At 42.7% G+C, this 18,392-nt stretch overlaps 1 protein-coding gene across 4 annotated transcripts in view; it reads left to right on the plus strand.

Annotated features, from left to right (window-relative positions):
- Positions 1-18,392, plus strand: part of ZZEF1 (zinc finger ZZ-type and EF-hand domain containing 1) — a 115,262-nt gene that overhangs the window by 82,935 nt on the left and 13,935 nt on the right. For all 4 annotated transcript variants that reach the window (XM_067717384.1, XM_067717381.1, XM_067717382.1 and 1 more), the window contains exons 38-46: positions 3,191-3,341; positions 4,752-4,891; positions 5,226-5,503; positions 6,560-6,734; positions 7,223-7,355; positions 12,407-12,606; positions 14,120-14,239; positions 16,041-16,232; positions 17,342-17,442. In XM_067717384.1, the coding sequence (XP_067573485.1) occupies positions 3,191-3,341; positions 4,752-4,891; positions 5,226-5,503; positions 6,560-6,734; positions 7,223-7,355; positions 12,407-12,606; positions 14,120-14,239; positions 16,041-16,232; positions 17,342-17,442 (1,490 nt within the window). The remainder of the gene's footprint in view (positions 1-3,190; positions 3,342-4,751; positions 4,892-5,225; positions 5,504-6,559; positions 6,735-7,222; positions 7,356-12,406; positions 12,607-14,119; positions 14,240-16,040; positions 16,233-17,341; positions 17,443-18,392) is intronic.

The raw sequence follows: 18,392 nt of genomic DNA on the forward strand, positions 1-18,392 counted from the left end.
CCAAAGCTTGAGCTGGTGCTGTAAATGCCCCTGGCTTTGCCTCAAGAGCTGCTGCTGTTTCTGTCCTCTGTCTCTGTTGTGGAGGATCCCCATTTGGTGGTTATAGCTCACTGGGATCCTGTTGTCATTTAGAGGAAGGCAAAAGCAAAGGTAGCTGGCAAAAACTTGAAAATTCTATTAGCTTCATTCCGCCAGAGAGCCAGCACAGGACAAGTGACATAATAACCTTCAAGCCTGTTTTGACCACAAAACCCCTTCTCCAGGCAGCATCGAACCCACCCACAGATTATGGTGGGGCAGAAAGAACGTTATCAGCAGAGACAGGATAAATCAGCAGTCTTGTCTTCACCTTTGAGCCTGGGAATAATTGTATCTTCTTGTGAGCTCCCAGCATCTTATGCTACCCATCAGCACAGCACTCCCCATGTATCTACTTATTCATTTATTTATATGAAAATGGACTCGGTGAATTTTTTTTATTCAATGGATTAAAATCTTTTACTTTTTATTACTTATTTTGATGCTCATATTGTCCCGTGTTTGGCCAATGGAAACTTCCAGCTGGCTTTTGTGTCCTTTTGATATGTCTCCATTATTATTTGAGCACTTTCTTAATTTTTGATACAAAAAGATGTTTCAGGCTTATCTTAGGCTTTCCCTGCCTAGGGACTGGAATCACCCTTTTTCTAAGGATCTCCCAGGGCATTATTTTTATTCCTGAGGTGTCCCTACCTTTTGGGTCCTCTTCCCATCAGCAGCTGGGTATACCCAGGGTACCCTGCCTCTGCCTCTGGCTCTTAGTCTTCTCTCTAGCAAATTGCAGTTTCCAACACTGTGCCCACAACAGAACCCAAACGTCCCCACTACAATGGCCCTAAGAACCATATCCTATTTGGGCCCTGAGTACAAATCACTTGTTTTTGAACTTCTGCGCGTTTCTAGCCAATCCTAGGCTGTATTAAGGGTATTGTCCCTCCTTCCCTCTAATGTCTAGAGATACTTTTTGTTTTAAACAACTGAGAAAGCAGTCTCAGCCAGAGACATCATCTGTCTACAACGGCCTCTGGCCAGTAATGAGACCCTCTTGAGTGCCATGTGGTGCAACTGCAGTGGCTCTTTGGAGTCCTGTGATAACAGGAAAGAAGATCAAGACTAACATTATTAGCCAGAACTTTGGAATTATATTGTTTCCACAAAGGGCCACATAGTACAGAGAGTATAGTGTTGGAGATCTTTTCAGAGGGTACATTTTTAACAAGGCAGGTAGCTCTCCCAGTCTGGTCCCCTTTTTGGACAATCTTTTTTTTTTCTATTAAATAACTGTATTTAAACTTACATAGAGATTGAGAAATCCAAGATCAAGAAACAAGTCAGGAACAGAGCTGGGAAAAAAGGTCAGGTCTATGGATCTCAGCTTCATAGGAGAGAGAGAAGGTAGGGGACACGGTGGAAAGTAAAGGCACATTTGTCTTCATGTGGGTGAAGCTGATAATGTGTCGATTCATGATGTAGATGTGTTATCTTCCAAATGCAGAAAGCAATTAGCTGACTTAACACAGGGAAAAACCAACAGTGACATGAGGACGGGGGAGGAGTCGCTAATTCGGGGGCAGGTATCTATGTCACTGACTTTAATGACATTTTTGACTTGAACAGCCATTTTCTTTGTCTTTTCTTTGAAAACCTCATAGTCTTCAGGGCTCAGATCACGGCCTTTGGCAAGTGCCATCATCAGGGAAGTCATGAATCCGTCCTCACTTGTGTTGACTAGAAAAATAATACGTACCTTCCTGCGATCAGGAAGTGTGTATAAATAGTCCTTCCCTGAGTAGAGCATGCTGAACCAGATAGCCACGGGTTTTTTTTGCAAGGAGGCTGAAGCTTTGACACGTACAATTAACCCTTCGATAAAAGGTGACTCCAATGTCACCATTGGATGACTCGTTAATAAGCAGAAGTTCATCCTTAGTGGTCCATTTTCACTTACCATGTTTTCATTGTTGGCAGCCAAGTAAATGGTACTCCAGTTTCCAGTCCACTCTTCAAGCACCCACATTTTCTCTTCCATTACCATTTCTTCTTCTGTATCTTGGGCAATACAGAGAATGCCTTAATTTAAAAAGTGTATTGTTGTAAAAATGTCGCTGATGGACTTGCTCGATGCAGGGTTAACACAAACCTCAGAAAGCTCCAGTCATCCTGTGGTCAAACAGAACTGGTGCTGTGATCAGTTTCAAGCTTAGATTCAAGTTCCATTGTGTCTTGGTTCCGTCGTGTGCTTCGGGCAAATCTCCTGGACAATCTTATAGCCACTTTCTTCTTGGGGTGTTGAGGGTAGGATTGATGTTGAGGTTACAGTATCTGGAGAAGGGAGGATAAGTAGCTGCCGCTGGGAGATGTCAGGATCTTCTCATGAGTGTTTAGTGTTGGACAACGCTCCGTCTTTGGCTCCAAAGTGTCCTCTTCTCATGAGTGTTTATTGTTGGACAACGCTCCATCTTTGGCTCCAAAGTGTCCTGCCTTCGCAGACTCCTTGGAGCTAGGGTGCCTCCACCGTGCACAGAAGGCTTCCTGCCTGGCCTGGTTTCCACATATAAGCCTGTGTGACAGCAAGGAAAAGTACCCTGAGGGCCCAGGGAGTGCAGGTGATTCTTGGGGTGACTTTGAGTGACTCCTAAGGAAATTCAGGTCAAGGACTGTCACCCTGCCAGTGTGGGCAGCTCACTGCCAGACTCCTGAGCCCAGAAAACCCTCCCAGCTCCAATGAGGGCCCCCTTTATAAGTCTCTCTGCCAAAATGGAATTCTCAAAGGTGTAAAGTCAGCTTACTGTGCTAGAAGGAAATCCACACCTTCGTTTTTTTTCTTTTTCCCCAAGAGAAGAACTGTCTATACCTGGCTTCTGGAAGATAAATAGAATGTGTTAGAGGTTTGTACCAGAGCCATTGCTTATGTGACTGCAGGCTCTGACAGAGCGGCATTTGGAAGGTGTTGGGGGGATGTGATGCAGTGATTACTGTCTTAATTAGAGTACAGATTTATCATCAGAAACGAGGGGCATTCTCTAATTCAAAAGTATTTTTGTTTGTGAAGACTGATTGGCTAGTGATTTTAAAAGTTGTATTAGATTAACAAGTAAACTTTTTTAAGAAAGAAACCTTAATTCTTTTACACTCACCGTTTTGTTTTTAGGGGAAGAGGGATGCCCCTAAGGAAGTCAGACCTTTAGACTGCAAGCAGAGGAGCAAGGCAGGGGGAGCTGCATCGTTACTGAAGGGTCCTTCCTGCCAGACGCAGATTTCAGACTCACCTGCAGATGCCTGTGCACCTACAGAACTTCCAGGTAAAGACTCTTTGACAGTTACCTTGATCTCTTTGATCTTAAAGTGCACGCATACCCGTCCCTGACTTACTCCTTGCACACAATTTAAAATTGGCTAGCACCCAAGGGTGCATGGTTTCTCAGTTCTACATCAGATGGTACTGGTAACACTTTGAAAGTCACCTTTTCTTCATCTTGCCTGCTTTCCTACCTTGTTTATTCCCTAATTTACTGAGTGCCTTCTATGTGCCAAGCACTGTGCTAGGCCCTGGGGTTGAAACAGGGACCAAGTCAGACAGATAGACACATCTTCTGCCCTCACAGTGCTGACAGTCTGAGAGGGTTTAAGACAAAGGTGTGTGTAACTGATTTGAGCTGGGATGTGATTCTGTCCAGGAGAGAGGCCCAAGTGGGTGTTAGCGGTGATGGGTGTGTAGCTGGAACAGGTTGTGTCATTGTAAAGCCCTTGTAAATAAGGCCTGCATGGGACCTTCATTGTGCTGAGATCTACTGGGGGGAAGGGCATTCAGGGCAGAAAGAACTACAGGAGCAAAGAAAGGCCCCAGAGTGGGAACCCCCAGAGAATTCAGGCAGTCCCTTGGGGGGCAGGTGTGTAGGGAGGGAGTGGAGCACTGGAAGGTGGAAGTGGAGAGGGGCTGTGCACTCTGCTGTGGAGGCCCTCGGACATCTGCTGGGGATGGCAGCGCAAGGTCAGGGCTGTTTCAGGGCAACTGAGGAGCCAGGAGTGGGGGCGCTGTGGGCAGAAGGAGCGCGGCAGCAATGTCAGCCCAGTCCAGGAGGGCTCGGGGAGGCGGGATCCTCCCCAAACGGCCGCTCTGTGACAGGCAGGGGTGAGCGCCGGCATCCTGCCCCGTCCGTGGGGCCAGCTCTCATATGGGGCTGACGCTTATCTCTGCAGGGCCTATAATTCTAAGGTCCAGAAAACAGTTTGACTCCATGTCAATCCAGGTCATCAAAATCCACTCTGGTCTGATTCCATCTGAGGAGCAGCATCCTGGTTCACATATAGTTTATTCATCCATCAAGTATTTATTGAATAGCTGCTGTGCTCCAGAAACATTTCTAGGTGTTTGTGATACATCATTGAAAAAAACAAAAATCTAGAAGGGAAGCCAGATGGTAAACAATCAATATCAAATAATATGGTGTGTTAAAAGGTAATTAAATGCCATGAGCGCAGAAGAGCAGGGGAATGGAGAGCACAGAGGGGTTGGGAGAGATCGGAGGGCAGGCTCAACCTTAAACCAGGGTGATCAGGACAGACCTCCTTGAGTAAGACGTGTTCAGCAATAGGTTTTTAAAGTCCCAGCTTGATTCTGTAGTGGCACAGGAACAGTGCAGTGGTTACTTGCCTCTTCATACACATATAGAACCTGGCAAACTCTCAGAGCTTGGTGTTTTACAACTCAGATGCTGAAAATGCAGAAGCATCATCTCAGAAGCCGATCGAGGAAAAGGCAGTTACTCCAAGCCCTGAGCAGGTGTTTGCTGAGTGTTCCCAGAAGAGGATTTTGGGATTATTAGCAGCCATGTTACCTCCCTTAAACTCGGTAAGAGACAAATTGGCATTTAAAAAAAGAGGGGGTGGGGTGGGTAGTGTTATGCATAGAAAAAAATTTTGGAAAGCCATATACTGGAATTAACTGTTAATTGCAGTCATCTGTGTATCCCTGGGGTAGGATTATAAATTACAAGTAGGATTGTAAGATGATACCTGAGAATGTTTATTTCACAGTCTATTGTCCCTAAGCCATTTGTGAAAGACACTGCATAATTCCTTTGGCACCAGGCCAGTTATAAATAATATATGAAGGAGATGGAGTGTTTAGCTGGTGTGGTTACATAGATTTTTGTATTGAACAGATTCTTCTCCTCTCTCGACAGGATCCCACAGTCCCCCTGATAGACCTGGAGCACGTGCTCCCACTCATGTTCCAGGTCGTCATCTCAAATGCAGGCCACCTGAATGAAACGTATCACCTCACCCTGGGTCTTCTCGGCCAGTTAATCATCCGCCTTTCACCAGTGGAGGTAGATGCCGCAGTGACCAAGGTCCTCTCGGCCAAACACAACCTGTTTGCAGCAGGGGACAGTTCCATTGTGCCAGATGGCTGGAAGACCACCCACCTGCTCTTTAGCCTGGGAGCTGTGTGTCTGGACAGGTAGCCGCCCTCACTGTGCCCCACCTTGGTGTTCATTTACTTAGGTCAGTGATCTGGCTGTTGATTAATTTCAGCGTGCTTCCCTGCTCTTGTCTAGGGATCTTTTGTGAGAGTGGAATTTGTTTTATTAGCAACACTGTCAGCCGACATTAAAACTGCACTTAAAACCCACATTAAGACAGCTGTACAGTCTGGGCACTCTCTGGTGATACATATTCTGGTTTGTTCTTTCCTGAGAGTAATAAGTGTAGGCTTTGGGGTTGAAGAAAATAGATCTATTTTCATTATATAAAAGTAACATAATCAAAATACCAAATTTGGAAAACCAAAATGAGGGGGAAAACTCACCTTGCCTTGTACCACATCAATGCATCTGGTGCTGTTTTATTCTCCCCACTGCCACCACACTGCTTGCAGGATCTCAGCTCCCTGACCAGGATTGAACCCGGGCCGTGGCAGTGAAAGCCCAGGATCCTAACCACTAGGCCACCAGGGAACTCCCTGGTGCTATTTTAGTATACATTTCCTGTGCGTTTTTTTCTGTACGTGAATGTGAGTGTGCACAAGTGCACATGGTGCATGACCTTTTATAGAGATTTTTAAAAGCATAGCTGTAGACTTGAGTATATAAGTAACAAATCTTGATATCCCCCCTACACACACTTATCATTATATGAAAAGCATCATTCTGGTAGTTTTTTTGTTTGTTTTGTTTTTGACTACATTTATTCCAGGAAATCAAGGAGGGTTTACAGTTTTAAAATCACTACGTTAACAACAACCAAAATGGGAGTGAGGGAGTACAATGTGATCATATCAACCAGTGAAGACAAATCATTTGATAGAGCACAACAATGTATTCATGATTTAAAGAAAAAAAGAATAGAGGAGTAGGCTCCTGATCAGTTAAAGAGTTGTGTAACATTCTGGTAGTTTTTAAATTAATACAATGAATGGCTCATTGGCATGCTTCTGGGTCTGCCTTTGAGTGTGGCGACCTGATGAGTTGAATTTGGAGCCTCTGCGCTGCCGTCTAATGGAGCTCTTGCCTTCTAGCCGCGTGGGCTTGGACTGGGCCTGCTCCATGGCGGAGATCCTGCGGTCACTCAACAGCGCCCCCCTGTGGCGTGACGTCATTGCCACCTTCACAGACCACTGCATCAAGCAGCTGCCCTTCCAGCTGAAGCACACCAACATCTTCACGCTGCTGGTGCTGGTCGGCTTCCCCCAGGTACGCCACTGAAGGCCTGGCCTCCTCTTCATCACGTGCACAGCGTATATCTTTGGAAGTTTTTTTTTCTTTAGTTGTATAATTTGCCTTTACAGTATTGGTATATTTTCAAGATTATGGGATGGTTTGTTCAACTTGCATTTTTAACAGTTTTAGCCGTTTGATTCATTTTCTTGGCTTTGAATAATAGGTAACTGTAATATATTAAGTTACAGAGAACTTCAAAATACAGTTGTTCACTTTGGCATTCACCTTGATCTCATTTCTACTCTTCACGTCTCTCAACTGGTTGGGACGAAGAGGACTGTGAAAACATGGCTTTATCCAGCAAGCACTTAAACCAATTCTGTGCCAGGCCTGTGCCAGGCCCTGGACTTAGAGATGGGAAGAACCCTGTCCTTGACTGCTTGTTGAAGTCAGTGGCACAAGCAAAAGGCACTGTGCTCTATATGCTGCTGAGTTGCCTTTTCTGTCTGTGTCATGTTTAGGTCCTCTGCGCGGGGACCCGCTGTGTTTATATGGATAATGCCAACGAACCACATAATGTGATCATCTTGAAGCACTTTACTGAGAAGAACAGGGCTGTGATCGTCAACGTCAAAACCCGGAAGAGGAAAACAGGTCCCAAGCATAATGATTTTTTCTAAGAATGAGAGACAGTTGTCCAATCTCTGTATACCCTAAAATCAGTTAAGATATCTTGGTTCTTCCCCTGCATGTGAATTTTTAAAAAACAAGTTATAGGTCCCCGAACTTCTTTTTACTTGTCTCTGAAGTGATGTGGTTGAATTGGAATCACTTTGAAGGCCCTTTCCACACTGTTATTTTGTGTACATGGCTCTGTGTTTTTGAGTTGGCTAGATGTTTAGGTTCTGAACATTAACTCTTTTCATTTGCCAGTGTCATTTGTTTTCTAATGGGTAATTTAAATATATGATGGAGTCAGGTGGCTACAGGACTGTAAAATAACTTCACATAATTGTATTGGCATTCATGTCACTTTCCATTTTGTTTCATCAATAGAACAGTGAAGGTGCATCATTATGTGCCCAGGTCTGCTCTTGAAATAATCTGCTTTATCATTCAGCTTCAGCACTAGGCACTATCTGTGCTATTTTTGTGTACTGTGCAATGTAAAAGTCAAGACTTATTTGTTTGTTTGTTTGTTTGCATGTGACTGTCCCATTGTTCTACGACCATTTGTTGAACAGACTATTCTTTCTTCATTGAATTATCTTGGCAACTTTGTGAAAATTAACTGACCCATGTATGTTTGTGTCTATTTGTGGATTCTGTTACGTTCCATTAATCTATATATCTTTCCTTACGCAAATACCACATTGTCTTGACTGTTGTAGATTTCTCCTGAGTATTGAAATCAGGTTCTCCAACTTTGTTATTCTTCAGAATTGTTGGCTAGTCTAGTTCCTTTGTCTTTCTGTATAATTTTAGAATCAGCTTGTCAGTTTCTATTAAAGAACCTGTTGGACTTTTTTATTTTAATTAATATTTATTTGTTTATTTTTATTTTGGCTGCACCGAGTCTTAGTTGTGGCATTCGGGTTCTTTCATTGTGGCATTCGGGATCATTAGTTGTGACAAGTGCAGTCCTTTCAGCTGGGACATGTGAACTCTGAGTTGCGGCATGCATGTGGGATCTAGTTCCCTGACCAGGGATCGAACCCGAGCCCCCTGCATTGGGAGCACAAAGGCTTAGCCACTGGACCACCAGGGAAGTCCCCCTGCTGGACTTTTGATTGGCATTGTATTGAATCTATAGATCCATTTGGGGAGAATTGACATCTTACCAATACTGAGTCTTTTGACTTGGGAGCATGGTATATCTCTCCATTCACTTATGGGATAAATTTGGGTCTTATAAAATGTAGATCTTTAATTTCTCTGAATTTCACATGGGGTATCAGATGCCTCTTCTCATTCCTGGTTTTGGTAATTTGTATCTTTTCTTTTTTGTTTCATAGGCTAGCCAGAGATTTATCAATTTATTGGATCTTTGCCAAGGACCAGCTTTTGGTTTCATTGATTTTTCTCTATCTGTTTTCTCTTTTATTGATTTCTATCTTTCCATTATTAATTTCCTTATTTCTTCTTGCTTTGAGTTTAATTTGCTTTTTTCTTTTTCTGGTTTCTTAAAGTGGAAGTCTAAGTCACTGATTTGAGACCTTTCTTTTTTCGTCGATAGAAGCATTTTAATGCTGTGAATTTCCTGTTAGGTGTGGCTTTATCCACATCCATAATTTTTGATATGTTGTGTTATCATTTTCATTCAGGTCAGAGTATTTTCTATTCATCTTGTGATTTTTTTCTTTCTTCTGTGATTATTTAAAATTTTGTTGTTTAATTTCCAAATATTTGGGGGTATTCCAGATACCTTTCTGTTACTGATTGCAAGTTGTGGTCAGAGAACATACTATGAATGATTTCGGTCCTATTAGATTACTGCAATTTGTTTTATGGTCAAAAATTTAGTCTGTTTCAAATAAGATTCCATGTGCACTTGAAAAAAAATGCATATACTATGTTGTTGGTAGAGTGTCCTATAGATGTCATTGAGATCAAGTCATTTGACAGTGCTGTTCAAGTCTTCTATACTCTTACTGATTTTTTGTCTATTTGTTCTAACAATTACTGAGAAAGGAATGTTGAGGTATCCAGCTATAATTGCGTGTATGGTCTGTTTCTCATTTCATTATGAAACGTTCCTTTATATCCCTAATAATATTCCGTGTTCTGGAATCTACTTTAATATTTAGGTAGCCTCTCTAGCTTTTTTGTTGTTGTTGTTACTAACATTTGCATGATGCATCTTTTTCTATTCTTTTGCTTTAACCTCCCTGTGTCTTTACATTTCAAGTGTAGATAGCACATAGTGGAGTCTTGGTTTTGAATCCAGTCTGACAATACCTGCCCTTTTTTTTGTTGTTTTTTTTATGGAAGTATAGTTGATTTACAATGTCATGCTAGTTTCAGGTTTACAGCACAGTGATTCAGTATATATATTCTTTTTTCAGATTCTTTTCCTTTATAGGTTATTACAAAATATTGAGTATAGTTTCCTGTGCTATACAGTAGGTCCTTGTTGGTTATCTGTTTTATATGTAGTAGTGTATGTCTGTTAATCTCAAACTTCTAATTTATCCCTCCCCAATACCTGCCTTTTTTTTTAAAATTATTTATTTATTTTTGCTGTGTTGGGTCTTCGTTTCTATGCGTGGGCTTTCTCTAGTTGTGGCGAGCGGGGGCCACTCTTCATCGCGGTGCGCGGGCTTCTTACTGTCGCGGCCTCTCTTGTTATGGAGCACAAGCTCCAGACGCGTAGGCTCAGTAGTTGTGGCTCACGGGCCCAGTTGCTCCGTGGCATGTGGGATCTTCGCAGACCAGGGCTCGAACCCGTGTCCCCTGCATTGGCAGGCAGGTTCTCAACCACTGTGCCACCAGGGAAGCCCATACCTGCCTTTTAATTGAGATGTTTAGACCATTTGTATTCAATACACTTATCAGGATGATTGAGTTCAAATCTACTATCTTCTTATTTATTTATTTGTTTGTTTTTATTTTTGGCTGTGTTGGGTCTCTGTTGCTGTGCGCAGACTTTCTCTAGTTGAGGCGAGCGGGGGCTACTCTTTGTTGCGGTGTGCGGGCTTCTCATTGTCGTGGCTTCTCTTGTTGCAGAGCATGGGCTCTAGGTGCATGAGGTTCAGTAGCGTGCAGGCTCAGTAGTTGTGGCACATGGGCTTAGTTGCTCTGCGGCATGTCGGATCTTCCCGGGCCAGGGATCGAACCCATGTCCCCTGCATTGGCAGGCGGATTCTTAACCACTGTGCCACCAGGGAAGCCCCTCTACTATATTCTTGCTTGTTTTTTGTTTGTCACATCTGTTCTTTGTTCCTTCTAACTTCTTTTGGATTGAGCTGGTTTTGTTTTTGTTTTTTTAATGATTCCATGTTATCTCCACTATTAGCTTTAAAGTATATCTTATTTTTTTAGTGGTTGCTTTAGGGTTTACAGTAGTTTACCTTCAAATAATTTCTTACTGGTTGCATTAGGGTTTATAATATACACCTTTAACTCATCGTGGTCTGTCTTCAAACAGTCTACCACTTCACATATAGTGAAGAAACATAGGTTTTGTATTTTTATTCCATCATCTTTTGTACTGTTGTTGTCACACATTTTACTTTTACATGATATAAACCTCACAATACATTATTTATTTTGCTTTAAAAGTCACATACTTTAAAAGGGATCTTAAAGTGAGAAAACAATAGCTTTAATATTTAGCCACATATTTACCATTTCTGGTGCTCTTCATTCCTTTGTATAAGTTCAGGTTTGTACCTGGTATCATTTTTTTTTCCTGAAAAACTTCCCTTAATATCTCTTGTAGTGCAGGTCTGCTGCTACAAAATCATTATTTTGGTTCGTCCTGCCAAACCAAAGAAATATTTACTTTGACTTCATCTGTGAGATGACTTTTTCTAGGTAAAAAATTGTAGGCTGAGAGTTTTTTCTTTGTACTCCTTAAAGATATTGTTCTTCTGGTTTGCATAGTTTCTGCCATGAAGTCAGCTGTCATTCTCTGTTACTCTTCAAAATGTGTCTCTTTCTCTGCCTGCTTTTAAGATTTTTCTCTTAATCACAGCTTTTTAGCGTTTTGATTACGATGTGCCCTGGCGTGATTTTCATTGTCTCTTCTGCTTGACGGCTTAAAGAGCTCCTTGGAGCTGCAGATTTATAGTTTCCATCAAATTTGGGATGTTTTTGATCATTATGTCTTCAAATAGTTTTATGCCCCCGACTAGGACACTTCCACTCTCACTGGTCAGAAGACAGAATATTCTCAGAGTTCTTTGTGAGCTCCAAGAATTGTTCTGCCTACTGCTTTTTGACAGTTCTTTCCTAGAACCAGGTAGTTTCCTATCTAGTTTCCTCTCACATTTGTGTAGATCAGTATTCAGCCAAATACTCATGAGGAACCCTCTGTAGATATCTAGAGAGGTCTCCCACACACCCCTCTCTCTGTGCCTCTCTCTTCTCTGTGATATTGTGTCCCATAAGTCCTAGCTGCCTTGACTTCCCTGAACTCTGACCTCTGTCTCCTCAGTTCATTAAAACTGGACTTGGATTTCCACTCCATGCTGTGCAGGCTGGAAATTGTCTCCAGATAGCCAGGGCTATTGGAAGGCTCACCTGGTTTATGTCCCTTCTTTCAGGGGTCATCGTCCTGTACTACCTATTGTCCAATGTCTGCAAACCATCGTTTCATGTATTTTTCCAGGGTTCTGGTTGTTTAATGTAAGAGAGTAAACCCGATCCCTTTTACTCAGGCTTGTTCTGAAATGGAAGTCTCTCATGTGTTCTGTGTTTATGAACTTCCTTTAACACCTTTGGAGACAACCTGTTTGTGTGAGTAGTAGGAATGTGAATTGCATCTCTTGGTGGCTTGGTGGGTAGGTGGCCCAGTACCACTTTTGTGCTCAGCTGCAAGCTGGCCTTAAATATAATGGCTAAGTTTGAAGCCAGAGAGATTTGTGTTTTGGGGTCTGCAGTTCTTGCTTCAGTAAGGCACATTACTGGGGAAGAAACTTACCTGCAGGAAGTATTAACTGTGCTTTTTGTGCCTTCTTTTCCTGCCTGACATCACCCTTCAGTGAAGGACTACCAGCTGGTCCAGAAAGGAGGAGGACCGGAATGCAGCAACTCTCAGGCCCAGCTGAGCCAATACTCCCAGCACTTTGCCTTTATTGCCAGTCACCTTCTGCAAACCAGCATGGACAGCCATTGTCCCGAGGCAGTGGAAGCAACTTGGGTCCTGTCCTTGGCCCTCAAAGGATTATACAAAACACTGAAGGTAGTGGTGAGCTTCTTCTATTTGCTAATGAATCTGGCTGTGATTTAACACCTGCAGGGTATTAACTAGAAGGACATACCATCTGATTTCAATGGATGGTTAATCATAGGATCTTGATTATTTTTAGAAATAATTGGCACCTTGCACAAGGATAACTTTAAGGAAGAAACAGAGTTTTCCCAATGGTTGGTTCTCTGTAATTTTTCAGTCCTGCCTCATGGAACCAGGTACCACTACCTAATGGGCCCATAACCTTGGAAGATGAGAAGAAAAATTGACTGAACAGTTTCTCACTTGCCTCTGAACCACAGTCCCTTCTGGTTCATCCTAGGAAGAATAAAGGGGGCTAATATCTTACGGGATCTTGGAGCAATAGGTTTGGCATTTGGTGTAAGAGAAGACAGACAAGTTAAAGAGCTGGGCGATAATTGACATGGAGATGGGAAGCCTTGACTTGTGGGGAACATGATTCTTCTACCATCTGAGGGGCATCGATAGGGAGGATCTTTCCAACAGAACTAGCCATGAGAGAAGGATCTCATTTGGAAAGTTTATGCGTTCCCTGACTTTGGCAACACTGGCGAGGAGGCCGTGGAACGACTCAAGCACCACAAGGAGATTGGATTAGATGGCATTTCAGCTCTGGCCCAGCCCTGAGAGTTTATATTTTTAGGCTTGAGACAAGACCACACATCTGCTGTTTGTTGATTTCATGGCATTTATCACAATCTACTATTGTTTCAATTGTTTACATTACCGTAGGAAAGAGAAAATAAACTCCCTGAGGGCAGAGACCATTTCTGTCTTTGAATCCTTCATTCCGTAAATATATGTCTATTTGTCGAGCACCAGGGGCCAGATGGAACTGAGTACATAGTGTTGAACTAGAAAGAATGTCCCTGCTGTCATGGAGCTTTCAGCCTAAACTGCAAGGGAGACAACAAAGAGCCTGCAAGGAAATCCACCATGAGTCAGAAAGAGCCTTTCTGAGGAGGTGAAATCTGAGGTGATAAATAAGGAGTCTGGGCAGAGCATTACATCCTGGGAGAGGTCAAACTCCAGGCCCGGTTGTCAGGGAGCAGAAGGAACTACCTTAGGGATTCAGGAAAGTGCCGAGGAGGAGATGAGACCACAGAGACAGGCAGGGAGCCTGCGGGACCTTGTCAGCTATGAATAGGGACTTGGATTTCAGTCTGCAGGGCAGTGGGAAGCTTTTGGAAGGTAGAGAGCAGGAGAGGGACATAAAACCTCTGTTCTTAGCACAGGACTCAGCACGTAGAATGTACGAAGCTTCAGAAATACTTGTTGAGTGAATGAATTAGAGAGCGAACACACTTAGGTTATGGCTCAGGTTCAGAGTTTCATCCTCCCCGTTGACTCTGGAATTTTCACCAGAAGGTGAACTTGGGCCACTAGCTGAGACTGGGCTGTGACAGAGGCCTGCTTCTCCCCGAGTGACCCTTACCTTCTTCACTCTGAGGCAGTTGCAGATCATTCTTTTTCTGTTTGACAGGCTCATGGTTTTGAAGAGACCCATGCTACCTTCCTTCAGACTGATTTGCTGAAGCTGCTGGTGAAAAAGTGCAGCAAAGGGACCGGCTTCAGTAAAACGTGGCTCCTCCGGGACCTGGAAGTAAGGGACCAGGGTGATTCCTGCTGCTGCTTCCTGATGCAGATTTACTGGCCTGGGAGTTAGAACCACGAGTCAGTTACAGCTGGTTCTGCCCTGTGTACTCTCATCTGGTGCAGTTGTTAAAACAGTGTCTTATATTTGTCTTCCTTTTTGGAAATAGAGATTATGACACCTGTCCTCCCTTGTCAGGGAAAATGAATTTGATGTTTGTTCAAAGAATATTGGAAGAGAAGTATTTTGTGGAAACACACGGTTGACCATTTATATCATGGTAGTAAATCTGCCCTTGAATTATTATTTCCCTTTAAACTTCCTTTGAGCTAAAATCAGTTCCTAAATTTGTCCTCACTTATGTTTATTTTATGTAGGATTTTAGTTGATAATTTTCATTTTATTCCTTTTCGCCATAGGCCTTAGACTTTTCTTAGTGGAATTACTGTGGTTCCCTGGGGCGTTTCTGTGCCAAGCGTCAGCTTCAGGTCAGAAAAGGCTGCTGCTGTATGGGGGTGCTCAGGTGGTCATTCTCAGTCACGCAGAGGCCTGAGCTCCAGGAAGCAGCTCTCAGTTGCCACAGGAGGATTTGGTTAGGTTTTAGGAAAGTACGCTGAAACATATTAATGGATAACCTGGTGAGCATTTGAGCTCTTGTTCTTTAGGAAATATTTTTAAGTAATTTTTTTTTTACATTCAAAAACTTATATTTTTTATATTCAGAAAGTTTGAAAAATAGAAAAGAAAGAAAAACCCCAAATTTCATCCACCCCAAACACAGCTACCATTAGTATTATGTGTATTTCCTTTTTCTAATTTTTTTCCTTCTGTGTTTATATTACATACGTAGGTTTAGATTGTACAATGAGGCACACTGTTGAAATGAATTGAGGTCATGTGATGGCCACTTTTCTAGGCTGCTAGGTAGTTTTCATAACGACCATCTTTAATGGCTGCAGATGATCCATAAAGATGAATTTCAGGTTTTTTGCCATTATTAAATGCTTCATTGACCATATCAAGAGTATAGCTTTTTACACATTTTACATTATTCCCAGAAGATGAGTTACCAGGTCAAAAGTTATGAACATTTGTGTAGCTCTTTACATTTCACCAAAATGCCTTCTAAAAGGATGATAACAACTTACACCATCAGTGGCAAAGTTAAACACGAAGGTCCCGTGTAGTTTTTATTTTTTTATTTTTTTTTCAGTGTTCTTAAAGTCTTTTATTCTATGCACATATTTTTACAAAATAGGGTAATGCTATATAACATGGCTTTTCTCTAAATATCATCTAACAAACGCTTTTCAAAACCAATAGAAATTTGTCATTATTTGTAAGGAATGTTCCTTTGTGTGAGATATGCACTAATCAAACTCCTACTGTGGGAAATTTAGCTTGTTCCCAGTTTTTTATTTGTTTGTTTTTTTGTTTTGTTTGTTTTTTTACATCTTTATTGGAGTATAATTGCTTTACAATGGTGTGTTAGTTTCTGCTTTATAACAAAGTGAATCAGTTATACATATGTTCCCATATCTCTTCCCTCTTGCGTCTCCCTGCCTCCCTCCCACCCTCCCTATCCCACCCCTCCAGGCGGTCACAGTCCCTTGTAGTTTTTAGTCAGCATTTCTTTTATTATAAGTATGGTTGAACATGTTTTCATATTTCTTTACTAATTTTACATTCTTTTTGTGAATTCTGATGTCTTTTAAAAGGTTCAGTCAGATATTTTCTACCCTTTGAGGGTTAAAGATCTCACCCACTAAACACTCATGTTCCTGCCCTGCCTGATTTTCTTTCTGTATAGATATTGTCCATCATGCTGTACTCCTCAAAAAAGGAGATCAGCACTTTGGCTGAGCATGGAGAGCTGGAGCTGGATGAGCGAGGTGACCAGGAGGAAGAGGTGGAACGGTCAGTCAGCAGCCCGGGTGAGCCGGAGCAGAAAAAGCTGGACCCTCTCGAAAGCCTGGATGAGCCCACCAGGATATGTTTCTTGGTACGTTCTTGGGTCACGGTGTGGACTGAGGAAGGGACTCTAAGGAATGGATTCTCTTTGGCTTGGGCTGTGTTTTAGCCTCCATGTGAAAATGCTTCAGACTGATGTCCTGAGAATGCGCTTCCTGAAGACTCAGTCGGTATTGTGCAGAATTCGTCCAGAGGGATGGAAAAGCCCTATTACAACAGTAGTTCTTAATGTTTGGGGGGTCATGGACCCAAAAGCTTTAGATCGTTTCTCCCATAAACTATACTTGCAAATAACTTTTGTAAAATTTTGCATGTAATTTCAGGCCTGTCCATAAATCCCCAGGTGACAGTCTGTCCTCACAGTTTCTCAAGACACACTCCTACTTTCCCTGAATAATCCACTCTTCCTCAGAATGATGTGAAAATGGGCAAGGGCTTGGACTTCAAAGGGTCTAACTGTGTGAAGAGTAAACAGAGAGTATGGGGTGGATATAAGGAAAGCAAGTACAGTTTTTAAAAACCTCAAAAGGAAGTCCAGTACTTAGATTTATGTGCCACTTAACAAACTTGAGTGCAAGGCAGCTGCTACAGAGAAGCTAGCAATGAATACAATTTGGTGGGTTATTATTGACTATTAACAGTACATTTGTTTGCATGACTTTTTTTTTGGTGTTTCCATGTTTTATATCTTCCTTTGAATTTATAACAGTAATGCAGATTTTACAGTCCATGTTTTAGGGCTTATAATCTTTTTTAATTTTTTTATAATTTTTTATTTTTTTGTGGTACGCGGGCCTCTCGCTGCTATGGCCTCTCCCGTTGCGGAGCACAGGCTCCAGGCGCGCAGGCTCAGCGGCCATGGCTCACGGGCCCAGCCGCTCCGCGGCATGTGGGATCTTCCCGGACCGGGGCACGAACCCGTGTCCCCTGCATCGGCAGGCAGACTCTCAACCACTGCGCCACCAGGGAAGCCCAGGGCTTATAATCTTATATACATGAAGTGCCCATGTGATGTTTTTAAATTATAACTTGTGGTAACTTTAGGAAATAATTGTTTTATCACTTTTGAGGTCAGATCATCAATAATGTGTTAATGCAGTTTAAATTGTCTCTCTTCTACTTCCTCCTTGTGGCCTTCAGATGGCTCACGACGCCCTCAATGCCCCTCTGCACATTCTCCGGGCCATATACGAACTGCAGATGAAGAGGACCGACTCTTTCTTCCTGGAGGTTCAGAAGAGGTAAGGGACATTTAGATACAGCCGAAGTGTAGTGAGTGAGGCAACAAGTAAGGGCGGGACTCTGTTTACCTCCTGCCAACTAGATCTGGGTAAAAACTCCTGACAGGCCAAAGAGCAGTTGGTTTTCAGTTCTTCATAAAGCGACATGAAAGCTGGCTGTGCCACACCGCATGGCTCATCTTTGAGTTGTGTTGTGTGCTTCTTCTTTAGGAAGAGCTTTATATTCGCAGTCTGCCTCTTAGAGTAAACTCGTTGTGGGGGCAGAGTTTTGACACAGACGCCAAGGTCTCTCTCCCACGTCAGCCCAGGGAGCAAACGGTGCAGAGCAGGACCTTCTGGTACATTCTGGTCAAAAGTGTCCTTTCGTTTGTTTGTTTTTTCACTTCTGTACATTATTTTCGTTTTTTTTCTTCAAGGATTATTACAAAATTAACAATATACCCTTCCTCTTGGCCAGGAAGTTCAGAGCTAGTTCTCGGGCCCAGCTCTTAAATTTGTGGAGAACTTTATGTTTCTGCAACTAATCTCCTCCTCCATCCCCCACATCCTAGTTTTGACTTCCTATTCTGATTTATATCCAATTCCAATTTAATTTTCTTTTATTTCATATTTCTATTTTCCCATATGTATTTCTTATCTACTGCCTCAAATCCTTTGTGAGATGAGGCAGGGTTGCATCAGTTAGGACACAGAAGTATCATGGTCAAGGAAGATGGAATTTGTTTTCCCTCTCACGGCACAGTCCAGAGGTAGGCAGTAGCCTATGGTGGGTGGGCGGTCTGCTTCACAAGGGACCCCGCACCCCCAAGGGTGCTGTCCTCATCTGTGTCCTCGGAGCTGGCTCCCCGACACCAGCTCTTTGTTCCAGCCCAGGGGAAAGGGGGAAGGTGGGGAAAGGAGCTCATCCTTAACCCAGTTGTTTGAGAGCAAGCTGCGGAAATGGCACACGT

The sequence above is a fragment of the Pseudorca crassidens genome, chromosome 19, assembly GCF_039906515.1.
Source record: "Pseudorca crassidens isolate mPseCra1 chromosome 19, mPseCra1.hap1, whole genome shotgun sequence".
NCBI lineage: Eukaryota > Metazoa > Chordata > Mammalia > Artiodactyla > Delphinidae > Pseudorca > Pseudorca crassidens.